This window comes from Felis catus, chromosome A2 (assembly GCF_018350175.1).
Source record: "Felis catus isolate Fca126 chromosome A2, F.catus_Fca126_mat1.0, whole genome shotgun sequence".
NCBI lineage: Eukaryota > Metazoa > Chordata > Mammalia > Carnivora > Felidae > Felis > Felis catus.
Genome location: NC_058369.1, coordinates 125610769 through 125626089, shown reverse-complemented (window position 1 = coordinate 125626089; position 15321 = coordinate 125610769). Strand labels below are relative to the sequence as shown.

Sequence of the window (15321 nt, the reverse complement as noted above, 5' to 3'; positions counted from 1 at the left end):
GGCACATCAGGTTCTGTGTTATGGGGAAGCAGACCCCTCACATGCTGTGGTGGGGGTGTATGTGGACTGGTATGGCATTTTCTGGAAAGTTCATTCTTTGGGCAGTCTCACAGTAAGGTCTGTCCTATAGAAATGAAAGCACCAGTATATGCATGTACAAGGATATTTATTTTAATGTGTTTTTAATTAATTAATTTTTTTATTTTAGAAAGAGTGTGAGTGGGGGACAGGGTCAGATGAGGAGAGAGAGAGAGAGAGAGAGAGAGAGAGAGAGAATCTAAGCAGGCTCTGTGCTGAGCATGGAGCTCGATCCCATGACCCTGGAATTATGACTTGAGCTGAAATCATGAGTTGGACTCTCAACCCACTCAGCCACCCAGGCATCTTTTTAACGTGTTTTTATTATAGTAAGAAATTTAAAAAATACTAGTATGTCCGATAATAGAGAAAAGACAGAACAAATTGTAATACATTTGTACTATGTAATATTTGACGTCCATTAATAAGAATGTCTTGAGTTACATGTATTGATTAGGAATCATCTTCATAATAGATTGTTTGGCAAAGGAACAAATTTCAGAGAGGTGTTAGTAGTATGATCAAATTAAAATATATATTTGTATGGGTATAGAAAAAGATTTGGGAGAATGGACACACACAGATGTTATTATTTATCTTAGGTGAATAGGATTTGGTGAAGGGTGGCAGGGAGGAGACCAATTTTTAAACTATATAGATCTTTGCACTTTCTGCTCTGGTGGAATAAGTTCAAAACATTAACATTTATTTATTTAAACCCGTAACTCTAGCTTACATTTTCTAAAGTCTCATGACTTTCAATGAAATTTGGGGTTGGCCTGTTTGCTGGTCTTTTTAAGAAGACGTGCTGGGCCTCCAAGGGGAGAATGCTGGCTTTTGCTTCCTGGCCTGTACTACTTTCTGGCTCCTTTATTTGTCCCTCTTATTTCTGTGATTCTTCACTTCAGCCATTTTCTGGCCAGTATGCTGTTTCTTTGCCCCTTTATAGGTCATTTGTGCTAGTCCAGGTTGATAGTTGGTGGAGAAAAATTACACAGTTCTTCCATTAGTGTCCTATAAATGTGTAGTGTTCAGTGTCCGATGATCCCTTAAGATGGCTTAGCAGTCCATCTGTTTCCCCTCGTTAGCTCCATTCTTAAATGCATGTGGTATTTCAGACAAGCCTCTTTCTTCAAACTTTTAGCACTGCCACTTCTTCTCTAGAGCAGCAAGTGAGGGGCTCAAGACTCTGTAGGGAAAATGGCAACGCCAGAAACTACGTGCTGCTCTGAACACACAAACTTAACCTTCCTCTCGTACCAAGGCTGATTAGCCACCTATGCTGGGGAGGCCAGCCCTTCCTGTCTCCTTCTGGGGGGATGTGGAGGGTGTGTGTGCTCGTTCCTTGGATTGTCTCCGCCATCTCGTGTATCTCCTCTGTTTCCTTATTCATTCATCTCCAAGAGTAAGTATCATGGCCTAGGATGCCTGTGTCTGCTTCTTCCTTACCTTCCTGACTTGTCTGTGTTATACATGTACTTGTTGGGTAGATAGAAAGAAGGAAGGCTATTTGGGCACAATAATGAGAAAACAACATGAGCTAAAGAGAGTAGAAGACCTCAAGAGTAAAGATGAAAGAAAGGCAGCAAACCTAGAACAGCCTTTTTATCCCCTGTCCAGATGCTTCTGGCCAGGATGGGAGGAGAGTGGGGGGACGTGTATTACTCTTACCTAAGCAAATGAAGATTTCATTGTTTCAACTGCCAAACTATGGCATTGTGACTTCTTAGCTAGAGTTAGAAGCCTGATGGCTGTATTTTGATTTTCGTGTTCTTTTATAAATTTTTGAAAACAGATGAAAGGTAAAAACTTCATCTGTAAACTGATGTTTGCCAAGCATGTTCTATAGGAAAGCTTGGGATGGGGTTTGGGAAATAATGAATTAATCAAATCTTTAATGGGTTGGCATGCTTTCTGAATTTCCAAGAGTAGGAGACCATATGGTGTTTTCTACCTTAATGACCACTAAACCTTTTTCTGCACTTCTCTCCTCCTCTTCTTAATCTATTATCCTGTGTCTTCAGAAAAATAGTTTGAGAACTGCTGGAGGACACAAATAAATATATGGTACGAAAGAGTGAAAAAAAAAGAAAAAGAAAAATATCAGCTTGTTTTATGCCCAGGAATGCGACTATTCACAACTTTTTATTCCCTGTCAGTTTGGGTTTTTTTTGGTACATTTGGAAGATGGAAAGTGACTTTTTAAAAATGAAACTAATTTTGACTAATGTTACAGTAAAGGGAATAAACTATTTTGTAAATGAGCACAGTAGAGTGAGTTCTAGTGTGGCTAAAATTTGTGTAGTACTAGAAGTTTATCATATTATATTATTTCATGGTTTCATTAGGATTGACCTGAATTTCGGTTATTTGAGTTATGTTTTCTTACCTTCTTTTCCAGCGGCAGCCGATTGGGAGGCCTGGTTACAGTGCTGTGCTTCTTTTTCAATCATGGAGAGGTACGTAGTCAACAAATATTTTCAGAATTTTTAGAAGATTGTACTTCCAGAAATACAAGTTTCTTCTTTAGGTAGTCAATCAAATATTTTTTAAAAAATTTGGGAGATTTTGCTTATGGAAATACAGGTTTCTTTTTAAAATTTAATTTCCTTAAATTTAGTCTATAGTAGCATTCTTTAAATGCTTGATCTTATTTTAATACAAATTTTACACTAGCATTTAAGTTAACTTTTTGTGAATATTATATCTTTTGTGCCATATATCTCTTAGTGATTTGAAGCAAGATGGGTCTGCATCAATTCTTTGTATAATTTAAAAGTGCGGAAGTTCACGTGTAGTGATAATAGAAATAAGCCAGCCATGGATGTAGTTAACTTCCTTGTGTGTGGGTAACTTTTTTTTTTTAAGTTTGTTTATTTATTTTGATAGAACGAGAAAGAGCCCAAGCAAGGGAGGGGCAGAGAGAGCGAGTGAGAGAGAGAGAGAGAGAGAGAGAGAATCCCAGGCAGGCTCTGTGCTGTCAACGCAGAGCCTGACGCGGGGCTCCATCTCACGAACTGGGAGACCATGATCTGAGGTGAAATCAGGAGTCAGATGGGTCGGATGCTTAACCAGCTGAGCCACCCAGGTGCCCCAGGGGATAACTTTGTGTTGTTGGAGCCATATAGTATGTTTCTGTCTTAATGCATCTATGTTAAACTTGGATGCATTTTTAAGTCTCCTTTGCAGAATATTATTCCTGTAAATTTGCACATATCCAAGGGTTTTCTAAAGAGAACACTATTATAAAAAAGTATCAACTCTGTCTCCAGGCTACCTGTGTTCAAATCCTGGCTCTGATGTTTAGGGGCTTCGTGACCTGAGCAAGTCATATGTCTCACCTGCCTTAGTTTCCTCTTTGTAAATGAGTGTAATGATGTTACTCATCTCATGAGATTATTGGGGAGATTAAATGAATTCATGAGTGTAAAGCATCTAGAACAATGTTTGGCACATAGTAACTGTTATGTAACTATTACCTTGTATTATTATTAATAACTTAGTTTAGATTAAATTCTAATATAAGTTCAGGATGCCAGTGAAATCCTTCCACTAAATCAATTGTAGTTGTAAATGAATTTCTATTAATAGATCTCTATCTGGTTTTCTTTCATGGTAAATTTTGTATGAGGGAAAGGAAAAAAAATTCAGCTTGTTTTGTGTGAAGTAACTTAATCCTTTTATGCATTTATAAACTCAGTGTCTACAGTATTTGAATATGCACACGTTAAAAAACCCTAATTATACTGAAACGTAACTGTAGAGTCAAGGTTGAACTATTTTTTTATTGTTATGTTAACTAACATAGGCTTAATATTTAGAATCACAGAAATTTAAAGCCAGAGCAGCTTTAGAGATTAGAGCATTTGAGATAAATCATTGCAGCATGGTTTGTCTGACTCTTGCGCAAGAAAAAAAACATTTTTTTTTTTTGCCTCTTTTTGACTGTGGATGCCACTCAGTGTAATAGTGCGGACCATGGGACATGTGGAAGCACAGATCCTGGGAGAATGACCTAAGAACTAGGAAGTAACTACTTAACAGTGGAGGAAAGGAGCGCTGAGTGTTCACTATGAGATGTTGGAGGAAAGAGATTATAGAAAAATTTGAAGCCAAGGTGCAGTTTTAAAGACGATGGTCTGTTAAGCAGAAAGGGCTATTGTGTTACCCTCAGTCTAAATTAGAGGTGGTCAATTCCCGATCTTATGTTTTTCTTACACGATTTTGATGCTCACATAGCATGAACATCATTCCTTACAAAGCTTTTCAGTTTATACCAATGAAATTTGGACTATTCTGTTCATTTTTCGGGTTGATAGACTTTCCCTTTGATACTTTTTGGCCATTTGGTGTGTTTAAACATGCTTAGACGTCCCTTTCTACTTAGGAAAGGGTCAACTAAATGTGACAAGAATTAGAATTGCAGTTACACTGAAATAGTCAAGTAGATAATTGTACTTAATCAGTAACTTAGCTTTGGAGTAGAAACGTGACCATTCTGAGTAAAAACACTGAACTTTCGTAGAATAAACTGCAGTTTGGGGTAAAGTGAGGGTGAGAACTTAAGTAACTAAAACAATTTATATTATAATTTAGTATTTATTTTGGTTTTCAGACTGTGATTGTCAGACCCTATTTTTTTCTGAATTTTAAAGATGTTGCTCAAAGTCTATAATTTTTATAGAAGGGAAGCATCTACTCTGGTCGTACCTATTCACATGTTTAGTGAACTGTTCTAGAGCTTCCTGGTGTTTTGTTCACCGGAATTGCTGGCGGTTACTAATCTGGACCCCTCTTTCTTAGGAGAGTTATCTTAATCATGCGAGTGAATGGTTTGTATGCCAAAAAATAGTTATGGATTGTTACTTGCTTTTAAATTCTATTTCCATTGTTTAGTTTGCTCTCTACTTGAGTCTAAGATAGTATATTTTGAAAACAGTCTTTCACTCCGATGATTTCATAAGGGAACATTTTGGCCTTAACAAAAGAACTACACAATGTATAGTATACAAGAAGTAATCAAATGATTTAAAACAGAAATTTAAAACCTCCAAATCTGAAACCTGTGAAAATGTAACAAAGGACTTATTAATTGCTCATAGTAATAATAATATCGAGCTTGCACATTTCATAATAAAAATTATGTAGATGTTTTCACTTGTCAAGCTTTTTTTTTTTTTTTTTTTTTATTAAATGTTGATTCTGTCCCAATTGGGAATTATTGCTAAGATGAAAGCTAACAGTTTTGCTCTGCCTTTTAAATCCTTCCTAATTACAAGATCAGATGTATGCCACATGGGTTGATACTGTAGGATTTTTAGCATACTGATTGAAAAGCATTTAGAGGAGTGTATCAAAAAAACCCTAAATACAATATTTCTCTTTAATTTTAGACTGTTAAAAATTCATTATATGTGAAATAGGTTTGTTTAGCTTTTTCATGATGAGATTTTTTAGAAGTTATTACTAAGATGACTAATGGTGTTTTATGTGAAACATGTTCACAGATAAAATGATAGGCACATGTGAGGAGGAAATTTCTTTTTTTTTTTTTTTGAAACCAAAGTAAGTAATTCAAAGTAGTATATGAAAGGTTTGCTTTAGAGGCATATCTAATTAACCTTTCTTTATTACCCATAATATATTTCTGACCCATATTGGTTTCTTAAATATTTTTGAACTGTACTGAACTGAATTTTGAACTGAGATAATGTACATGTTCCTAATTAGTTATTGACACAGTTATGTTATTTAAGATTTGGAAAGCAGTTCTTAGAACACTTTGAAAACAGTCTCATTAATCCTTGGGATGTTCTTGTATGGTAGATAAATAGGAGATAATAATATTCCAGTTTGCAAAATAATTGGAAGCACTAAAAGGTTAAATGTTTGAGTCAAGGTTGCTAAGCAGGGCCAGGATTCTAAGTTTTCTGATTAACCCGTAATCTCTCCAAACTTCTTTCAACACAGATAACTCTCAGAAAAGGGAGTAGGATTTCAAAGACAACACAACAGTTTATCTTTCAGGAGTAAAAGTACAGAGTTCTTTCCTTGCTAATTTGTGGAACTTTTTCTCTTCCCTTTCTCTTCTCTCTTCCTTTTTTTTTTTTCTTCTTCCCTCTCTCCCTTCTTCCCTTTCTTGTGATGGTAACATTTTGGCCAGGACATTTATTCTGGGTCTTTTGTTTATTCAACTCAATTAAAACAATGTATACAGAGGGCTCATTGTATGCCAGGTACTTGTAGATGCTGAGGATATGTCAATATGTCAGTAAAACAAGGACCCCTGTCCTTGTGGATAAGTGTCTGAAGGTCAGACCATCTTCTGTCTAAGGTGGGAGAATCCTGGCTTTTGGGGAAAGTAGCAAGGAGGCTATCACAACAGGAGCAGAGAGTAGAAGGGATGAGGCCAGTTAATAATGGGGAGTAGGATGTGGAAGAAGCCAATTGTGTAGTCCTTGTTGGTCACTGTAAGGTTCATTTGGAGTAAGTGGGAAGGCCATTGAGGAATTACATGCAGAAGAGTGATGCAGTTTAAATTGCTTTTTACATTAATTTGGAAAATTGTGTGAGTATAAAGATGTGTTATTTATTCAGGCTATTGAGAGGTGTGTTTATCAATTTGTGAATTTACATTAAAATTGCATTAACTCCAAAGTCAAAAAAAAGTGTGCTGATCTTAGATGGGAATGTATCTGTTGATTAGATTTGAAAACCGCCTATAATATAGTAGAAAACTAGCCTCTTGATGACCTGGGCCCTGCTGGGTTCTCAGCACTGTCCAGGCTCTTCTCTTTGCTTAGGTCCCACTGCCTTTCCCCCTCTACTTCCCAAAAGGACCACCCCTTTTCCTTCCTCAGAGCCTTTGTATGTGCTGTGCCTTTGTCCTGCAAACATCCCTCCCTTTTTATCTCCTAGCCATCCTTCACATCTGGACATTTGTGTTTGGGTGTCAGTGATATTTTTCATTCTACAGATCTGGGTTTCCATCTGGTAGAATTTCTCTTTGGTCTTAAGAACTTTATTTAGCGTTGCGGTGAAGATCTGCTGCCAGCAGGGTCTCTTAGCTTCTGCCTGTCTAAAAATGTCCGTATTTTGCCTTCTTTTTTTTAAGCGTGTTTTTGCTGGATAAGAATTCTAGGTTGATAGCTTTACCTTTCGGCACTTTAAGTGTTATTCTATTGTCGTCTGCTTTCCGTTGTTTAATGAGAAGTCAGTTATCATTCTTATTACTCTGAATGTAGTACATCTCTTCTGTGGTGGTTTGAAGACTTTCTTTTTATATTTGGTTTTCATTGGTTTGATGGTCATAAATTTAGATGTGGTCTTCTTTGTATGTGCCCTGCTTACGGCTCACTGAACATCTTTGTTCCCTGGGTTGATTCTTTTAAATCGGTTTTGGAAAATTTTTAGCCAGTATCTTCAAATATTTTGTCTTTTCACTTCTTTGAGGATTCTGATTCCATGTATTTTTGATGGGTTTTTGATACTCTCTTCCTCTTGTTTTTATTCATGTTTTGTTTTTTTTTCTATCTTTGTCTCTATTTAGATATTTTCTCTTGCCATGTCCTTGAGTTCACTGGTACTTTATTCTGATACATTCAGTCTGCTACTCAGTCCGGTGAATTTTTCATTTAAGATATTATGAATTTCAGTGTTAGAATTTCGGGGTTTTTTTCGAGCTTCCATTTCTCTATTGAAAATTCACATCTGTTCACCCAGTCTATCTTATTCTATAAATTTTAAAACCTAATTATAGTTATTTTAAAGTCCTTGTCTGTTAATTCCAACATATATGTTGTTTATGGCTTTAATTCTGTTGACTAGAGTTTATCTCTTGATTGTGGGTTCTGTTTCTTTGCTATTTTGCATGTGTCATAGCTTTCTATCTTATGTAAGACATTTTGTATGAAAAAATGAGAAAGCCTGAACTAGATAATTGCTTTCATTTGTTTTTTTCTTTTTCCCAGAGAAGGACCATCTTTTCTCGGGTCAGGCATGTAAGGTGAGGCCCTGAGCATCTGGATCTCACTATGAGTCCTGCTTTAGTTGGGCAGGGCTATACTTTTCATTGTTTCAGTTTGCCTCCGGTTTGAATTAAGGAGATCTCTGCTCTTAGGCTCAATCTCCAACTTCCCAGCTGCTCAGCCCAGGGCATTAGCTCTTTGATCTTACCAGCATTTGAATTGAGAGGGGGTTCCGTTTTCAGCCTTTTAGTTACTTTCAATCCATCTCTGAATTCAACTTCCCGCAAATTCCTGGAAGCTAAGCATTCTATGAGATTGTGAGATCTCTGCTTTTTTACGCCTCCCCACTGCTGCCTACTCTCCCAAATTTGTGTGTGGTGTGTGTGTGTGTGTGTGTGTGTGTGTGTGTGTGTGTCTGTGTGTGTGTGTGTGTGTGTGTGTGTGTGTGTCTGTCTGTCTTCAGCGTTGGTGTGAGGGGGGGAAGTTGTCAAAAAGATTTATTTTTGTGTTGTGGCTTTTCCAGATTCCAGTTTTTGTTGTTAGAAGTCTATCTGTTTTATATCTGGCACCAGCAAAAACTGTCTGTGGAAGGTCCATACCTAAATTATGCAGTTGTTCCCAGGTGTGAAAGTAGAAACCAACAGATGTTCTGTCTCTTCTTTTGGGCTCTATCTAATTCCATTGTACATTTTGTCCTAAAAAGGCAGTACCAAAAAACTACATGTTTCTTTACTTTTTCTCTCTAGCTTTTTATTTGGAAAAATTAATGTACACATTGTTCTAGATTCACTTCATTTGCCAATTGTAATATTTTCCCACATTTGCTCTCTCTTATACATGCTCCTACACATCACAGACGTTTTTCTAATCCATTTAACCTAAGTGCAGACATGATGACATATATTTATGTTAAATTAATTCCTAAAGATTTTGTGGGTTTTTTGGGTACTATTCTCTGCCTTTGAGATGTCCCCATTTGTCTTTGAACATATCCTTTCTGGAAAAAAAAAAAAAGGTGTTACAGGATCACCTTGCACTTTCTTATCTCCAGATGTGGAATCCACTGTTTATTTTTTTTTTATTTAAAACAAAATTTTTTTTAATGTTTATTTATTTTTGAGAGAGAGGGAGAGTGTGAGTGGGAGAGGGGCAGAGAGAGAGGAGACACAGAGTCCGAAGCAGACTCCAGGCTCTGAGATGTCAGCACAGAGCCTGATGCGGGGCTCCAACACACAAATGGTGAGATCATGACCTGAGCTGAAGTCAGACACTTAACCGACTGAGCCATCCAGGCGCCCCTTTTTAAAATTTTTGTAATGTTTATTTGTGTGTGTGAGAGAGAGAGTGAGCCTGAGCACTGGAGGGGCAAAGAGAAAGAAAAATTCCCAGCCAGGCTCCATGCTGCCAGCACAGAGCCCAATGTGGGGCTCAAACTCATGAACTATGAGATCATGGCCTGAGCTGAAATCAAACTCCTGACATTTAACCGACTGAGCCACCCAGCTGCCCCAAATCCACTGTTTTCTAAGGAACCTTAGATGCTTTTAGTGGAAAATGATATTTATTTATTTATTTTTAAATGTTTATTTATTTTGAGAGAGAGAGAACAGGGGAGGTGCAGATAGAGGGAGAGAGAGAGCATCCCAAGCAGGCTGTGCACCATCAACACAGAGCCCGATGCAGGGCTCGAACCCACAAACTGTGAGATCATGACCTTAACTGAAACCAACAGTCAGTCACTTACATGACTGAGCCACCCAGGCACCCCAAATGGTATTTAGAGACCACAAGCAGGGTCCTTGCTGAACTCACTGGTACTAGGGTGTAATTACTTTTAGCTCTTTTCAGCAGAAGGCTAGTAAATATGCTTTTAAAAAATCATGAATTCCTACTGATTCCTCCAATAATTATTTTAGCGTTCTTCTTTACTTTCCCCCACTCCATATTTGTACCTTCCTCTTTCCCCCAATTTAAATAAATATACTTATTTGCTTTATTCTACAATATACAAGAAGTAGTTTCAGAATTAGTACACTAATCCTGTTACCAATAATGAATTTGCTAGTAAGACTCAAGATTTTTTTGCAATTCTTTTTCTTGCAAGAGTATATTCTACTAACGTTATACAGTCAGTTCAAAAATTAAACATTCAGAAGTGACTTGAATTATTTTTCTTTATGTTATTATTTTGATAATACAATTAAAATCACTTATAGTTTATACTGCCTTTATATCTTGACTAATACTTTGATACTGTAGACAGAATTCTGATTCTTGATCACTTTGAGAGGTATAGTTTACAACCACATGGTAAAGGAGATATATTGTTAGAATATTGTCAGATAATATTTTCTATTTTAAATGAGTGAGAAATGGTCAAGTTTGGGTCATTGCAGCAATAGATGGAGGCATGAAGATGTGATTCAGTGCTTTTCCAACAGAGTTTACTGATTTCACAGATGTATACTGATATCCTGAAAGTTCAGAGACAAAAAAGATAAATTTTCTTTTCATAGAATCAGCAGAAATTCTTTGTTAAGGTAGTAAAACTTAATACTAGCAATTATATATTACTGCCACATTAATTCTTGTGTGAGCCAAAATTGTGTAACAAATTCAAATTGATTTATATGACTGGTTAATTGGGCAGCATATCATTACGTGGTACAGAAAGAGACAAAAATTCCAAGAAAGGTACCTGGCTTATTATCAAGGTGCAACACCATCAGCCAGCCACACAAAGCCCACTCTGAGCTAAAGGTCTTCCTAAATAGTGGTACAGCCCTAAGTAACATCAAAGAGATGTTCAAATTGTGGCTGTTACTCCTAGCATTTTTTATGGTTAGCATCTGAGGAATAGAATTTTTTTTAAGTTTGTTTTTTTGAGAGAGAGAGTGAGAGCCTGTGAGTGAGTGAGAGGCAGAGAGAGAGAGAGAGAGAGAGAGAGAATCTCAAGCGGGTTCTGTGTTGTCAGCGCAGAGCCCAGACCCAAGCTGAAATCAAGAGTTGGATGCTTAAGCAACTGAGCCACCCAGGTGCCCCAGGAATAGTATTTTTAAACCTGTACCGTTCTCTGCAGGAAAGTAGCCAAACCCATGGGGGCCAGAAATCTTTTTTTGGAAGCAGTTTTAAGTGCAGGGTTTAACACAATATTATAATGAACAGTAAACAATATAAAGCAATGTTATAGCTAATATTGTGGTGCAGCATTCAGAAGGGGGATAATTTATTGTAAACCTAGACATTATACCAACAACAATTTATGACTAACCCTACAAATATCAGCTCTGGCCAAAACTCTTAGAACAAGCCTTAAACACGATCTTTCTGGTATTAACTAATTTATAATTCACGAGTTAGTTGTTCTCCTATTTAGTTTTACATTATGAAGAGAAGTAGATTAGATTATGCTAGATCTCTAATAGTATAAGTAAGCCATTTGCAAATAGAGCTTGACAGGGGCGCCTGGGTGGCTCGGTCGGTTGAGTGGCCGACTTCGGCTCAGGTCATGATCTCGTGGTCCGTGAGTTCGAGCCCCACGTCGGGCTCTCAGAGCCTGGAGCCTGTTTCAGATTCTGTGTCTCCCTCTCTCTGACCCTCCCCCGTTCATGCTCTGTCTCTCTCTGTCTCAAAAACAAATAAACGTTAATAAAAAAAAAAGAAAGAAAAAAAAAAGAAAATAGAGCTTGACAAATGAAGCTGCCTACTGCTGAAATTCCTGGGTTTTTGATTCTTGAGTAGATGATTTGAAATTCAGGCTTTCCTAAGCAGAAAATCGGAGCTGTTGTTGTCAATACCTGGGCCGTATCATGGTGCAGCATTATTTAGTGCTTCGAAATGTGTGCCAGAAATTATATGCTATAAGAGGACAGTTTAAAGAAACAGATTTTCTTTGAGTTCATTTTCATAATTCAGGAGTTTCTTGTATTTTGTCTGAGTGTGCGTAACACAGTGTAACCCCATGTGAAGGAGCTCACATGTTTATTCCCTTCTATAATTCCTAAATTTCACAGTGATGCCTTTAGAAGGCATTTTGAACTATCATCCTATGTAGAGAACTGTATTATAATTAGAGGAAAATACTTGTTGAGACTTAAGGTCTGATTAAAGCAAACCTGTTTACTATTTTCAAATTACTTGGGGTCATCTGGACCAGCAGTTATGTTTGTACCAGATCTAGTAAAGCACGTGGTGTCATTGGAGAAGCAATAAGCACTTTCCCATACGTTTGCATTCATTCACTCTTAACTTTGTAGAGGCAGATGACCTTGCTCTTTGTTTCAGTTCTGTAATTTGGCCTTCTCATCCTACGTTTTACAAGAGATGTAATTGAGTTTTAGAGAATTGAGTGACTTCAGCTAGTAAAAGAAATGAATTTCTAAGAGATGGCACCATAGTTGAATTTGGGTAATAAAATAAACGTAGGTAAACAGTCTGAATGGAGAAAATTCTCAAATTATGAATTACATAGTTTAAATATTTTCTTCTTGGTTTTGCACAGAGATTGATAGCTTTATAAAGTATGGTTATATATCTCTACTATCAATCATACTGAAATTTCTAATTAATTTGGTAAACTAACAGATTTTTTAAATTGCCTTCCAGTAACAATAAATATGCATTTTAAAAAGACTTTTTCAATCTTTTCAGAATTCTCTTGTGTGTATAGTTCATTTATAAATAGGTATCTATGTTAAATTTCATAGAGGATGGTGAATTTTGGTTAAAAAGAGAAGTAAATTGGCTCAAATTTTCTATAGCAGTAGTGGAAATATCTAATAGCCTGAGGCAGAGCTAAAATAAAGGAAAGGTTTATTTCCTTTATTCACTGTGGTCTTTGTAATTGCATGTAGTCTTTAAAGTAACTCTGCTTGGAGCACCTGGCTGACTCCTTTGGTAGAGCATGTGACTCTTACTCTCGGGGTTGTGAGTTCAAGCCCCACGCTGGGTGTAGAGAGTACTTAAAAAATAAAAAAAATAAAGAATCTTAAAAAAATAAAATTCAGTAAATCTGCTTGACTTGAAAGATGTAATGATTTCATCTAGTGTGAGTAGCTTAATAGTAGTAAAATCAGATTGTTTATATGTCATTCAGTATAGTTTTCCTTTAATTGAAAGATAGACTTATTAATACATTTCGTATAGATGCAGAAAAATGATAAGAGTACTAAAACTGGGATGGAACGTTATTTATTTATGTCCAAAGTGAGTTCTTTAGTAGAGTTGGTACATTACATTTTAGGATTTGTTATTTTTTATTTGATCCCCTCTGCCACTTTTAAATATTTTGCAGCCAAGGGTAGCTTGGGCAAAGAAAAAGTAAAAACAGAAATGGAATGCTGCCCACCCCCCCCCCCACTTTTTTGTAAAGCAGCATTGTGCATAAAAATACTGACATTGATAACTACAAAGAGTTTTGAAGTACTGGTTATGGATAGTTTTGCTGAAATTCAAGTGGAAGAAGACAAACTAAACAGGTTTCCACCACGAATTCAAAATGAAACGTTTTTCATTTTGGCGGAACATTTTCTTGCTGGTGCTTTCCCCACTTTCCTTTTAGGCTGTAGTCGAAGTCTGTTGGTATTTGTTGTTGACAATTCATGTTACTATTTCACAAGATCTTACGCCATGTGTGTCCTCCTCTCAATAATGTTTCGCTTCTCACTTTTCAGTTTTGCTGTTGGTGGAAAACCTAGCAGCTTGTTTTCCAACATACCATTTAAATTATGTGTGAAAAAAACTTTTTTTGTGTTCGTAAATAGCTGCTTTCGATTAGTATGTCTTACTTAACACATTCAACAGACAGACCATACACTATGAATTTTGTTTTTAGTGCACACGTGTGATGTGGACACCACCTCTCCGCGAAAGCTTCTCCTATCCGTTCCTTGTACTTCAGATGTTGCTTGTGACTCACATTCTCAGGTAACTTTGACTTCTCCTTAGGTCTAATTTGTTTGTTTTGCATTGAATAACTTAAGCTAGAATTTTTTAAGCTTCCATAATAAAAACAGTCAATGGAATGAAATAATTAAGACGATGCCGTTGCTAGGTTGAATCCATGGTTATTTTAAGTGTATACCTTCAAAATATTCAGCACCAAAAACATTTTCTTCAGCTGCCTTCCAGTCTTCTCCCTTTTTCCTTAGTTGCTCGAGGAGCAGCAAATCTGTTTTCACTTCTGCCATCTCCCCTTTCCCAAGTCACTTTCCGCTGCCACCACGGCTTCCCAAAAGTAGGCAGAGAAGGGGGAAGACTGATGGCAGTAGAGTGTAACCTGTAAGATACAGTCCTTCAGAGGAAAGAACAGTTAGTAGAATAATTGTGGCCAGGGACGTTCACGCGTATAATTCTTCCTGTATGTGTTTAGCATCCCCTAGAATCAGACAGTAAGTGTAAAAAGAAAAGTGTAAAAAGATACACTTACTAGGAGAATTCCTGCTGGAAGTTCAGGATTGGATTGGGCTTTCTCACGTTCATCTGGCCTTCAGCTAGAGACCTCACAGAGATTCACGCACCATATGAATGGAAGAGAGTAGGACCAAGAACACTTCTCTCTCCTTTGTGTCGATGAATATTGAGTTTGGATGGATGTTGCCTTGATTCAGAGGGTAAAAATTGAACCAAATGGGGACTGCGAAAAAAATAGAACAAAGCCTGATGAAGCTCTGAAGATGACTCAGACTAAGAACTCCCTTCGACGATCGGCAGAATGTAGGAGAAGCTGGTTGAGATCTGTTAACACCAAAACCGTTTGGACGATCCATTTCCACCTGTGACAGCCTCAGCAGGACTAGAGCCATTATGTGGCCTTGTCCCTTAGGTAGAGAAGCCCCTCTCTGAATGTGGGATGTATTCACTCCATTAAAAATTATGGGTTTGTAGCTAATAAATTGATTTCATAGCTCACAAAAAGGTTACCTGGATTTTAAAAGTACTTGATATAGGGACATGATATAAAGAGTTGGATTAGAAGAGCAGAGAGGGATGTCCTCGGAAACGGGATGCTTAAGGAAGTAAAGAAAGGCGTTTTGTGGTGGCGCTCAGTGCCCCAGTTAGGTTTATCCTGAGGAGGATCTCTTTAAGGTGTATACTGCATTGTGTTAGCATATACACTTCACGTTAGACATGTTAGACATGTTAGACATGTTGGGGGCTTCTCGTTGGCTCACCGATTTAGGAGAAAAGTACTTCTCAAAACTAGCACGAAAGATAAAATTGCCTCACCTTCCTGAAGGTCCCCTAAATTACAAGTCAGGAAGGTGAAGCCTCTAAG

The 15321-nt window shown here is 37.2% G+C and overlaps 1 protein-coding gene across 5 annotated transcripts in view; it reads left to right on the top strand.

The window, feature by feature from the left end:
* The window catches only part of DPY19L1 (dpy-19 like C-mannosyltransferase 1), a 97175-nt gene that overhangs the window by 37991 nt on the left and 43863 nt on the right, over positions 1-15321 (top strand). For all 5 annotated transcript variants that reach the window (XM_045052596.1, XM_023250497.2, XM_023250496.2 and 2 more), the window contains exons 7-8: positions 2480-2537; positions 13879-13970. In XM_045052596.1, the coding sequence (XP_044908531.1) occupies positions 2480-2537; positions 13879-13970 (150 nt within the window). The remainder of the gene's footprint in view (positions 1-2479; positions 2538-13878; positions 13971-15321) is intronic.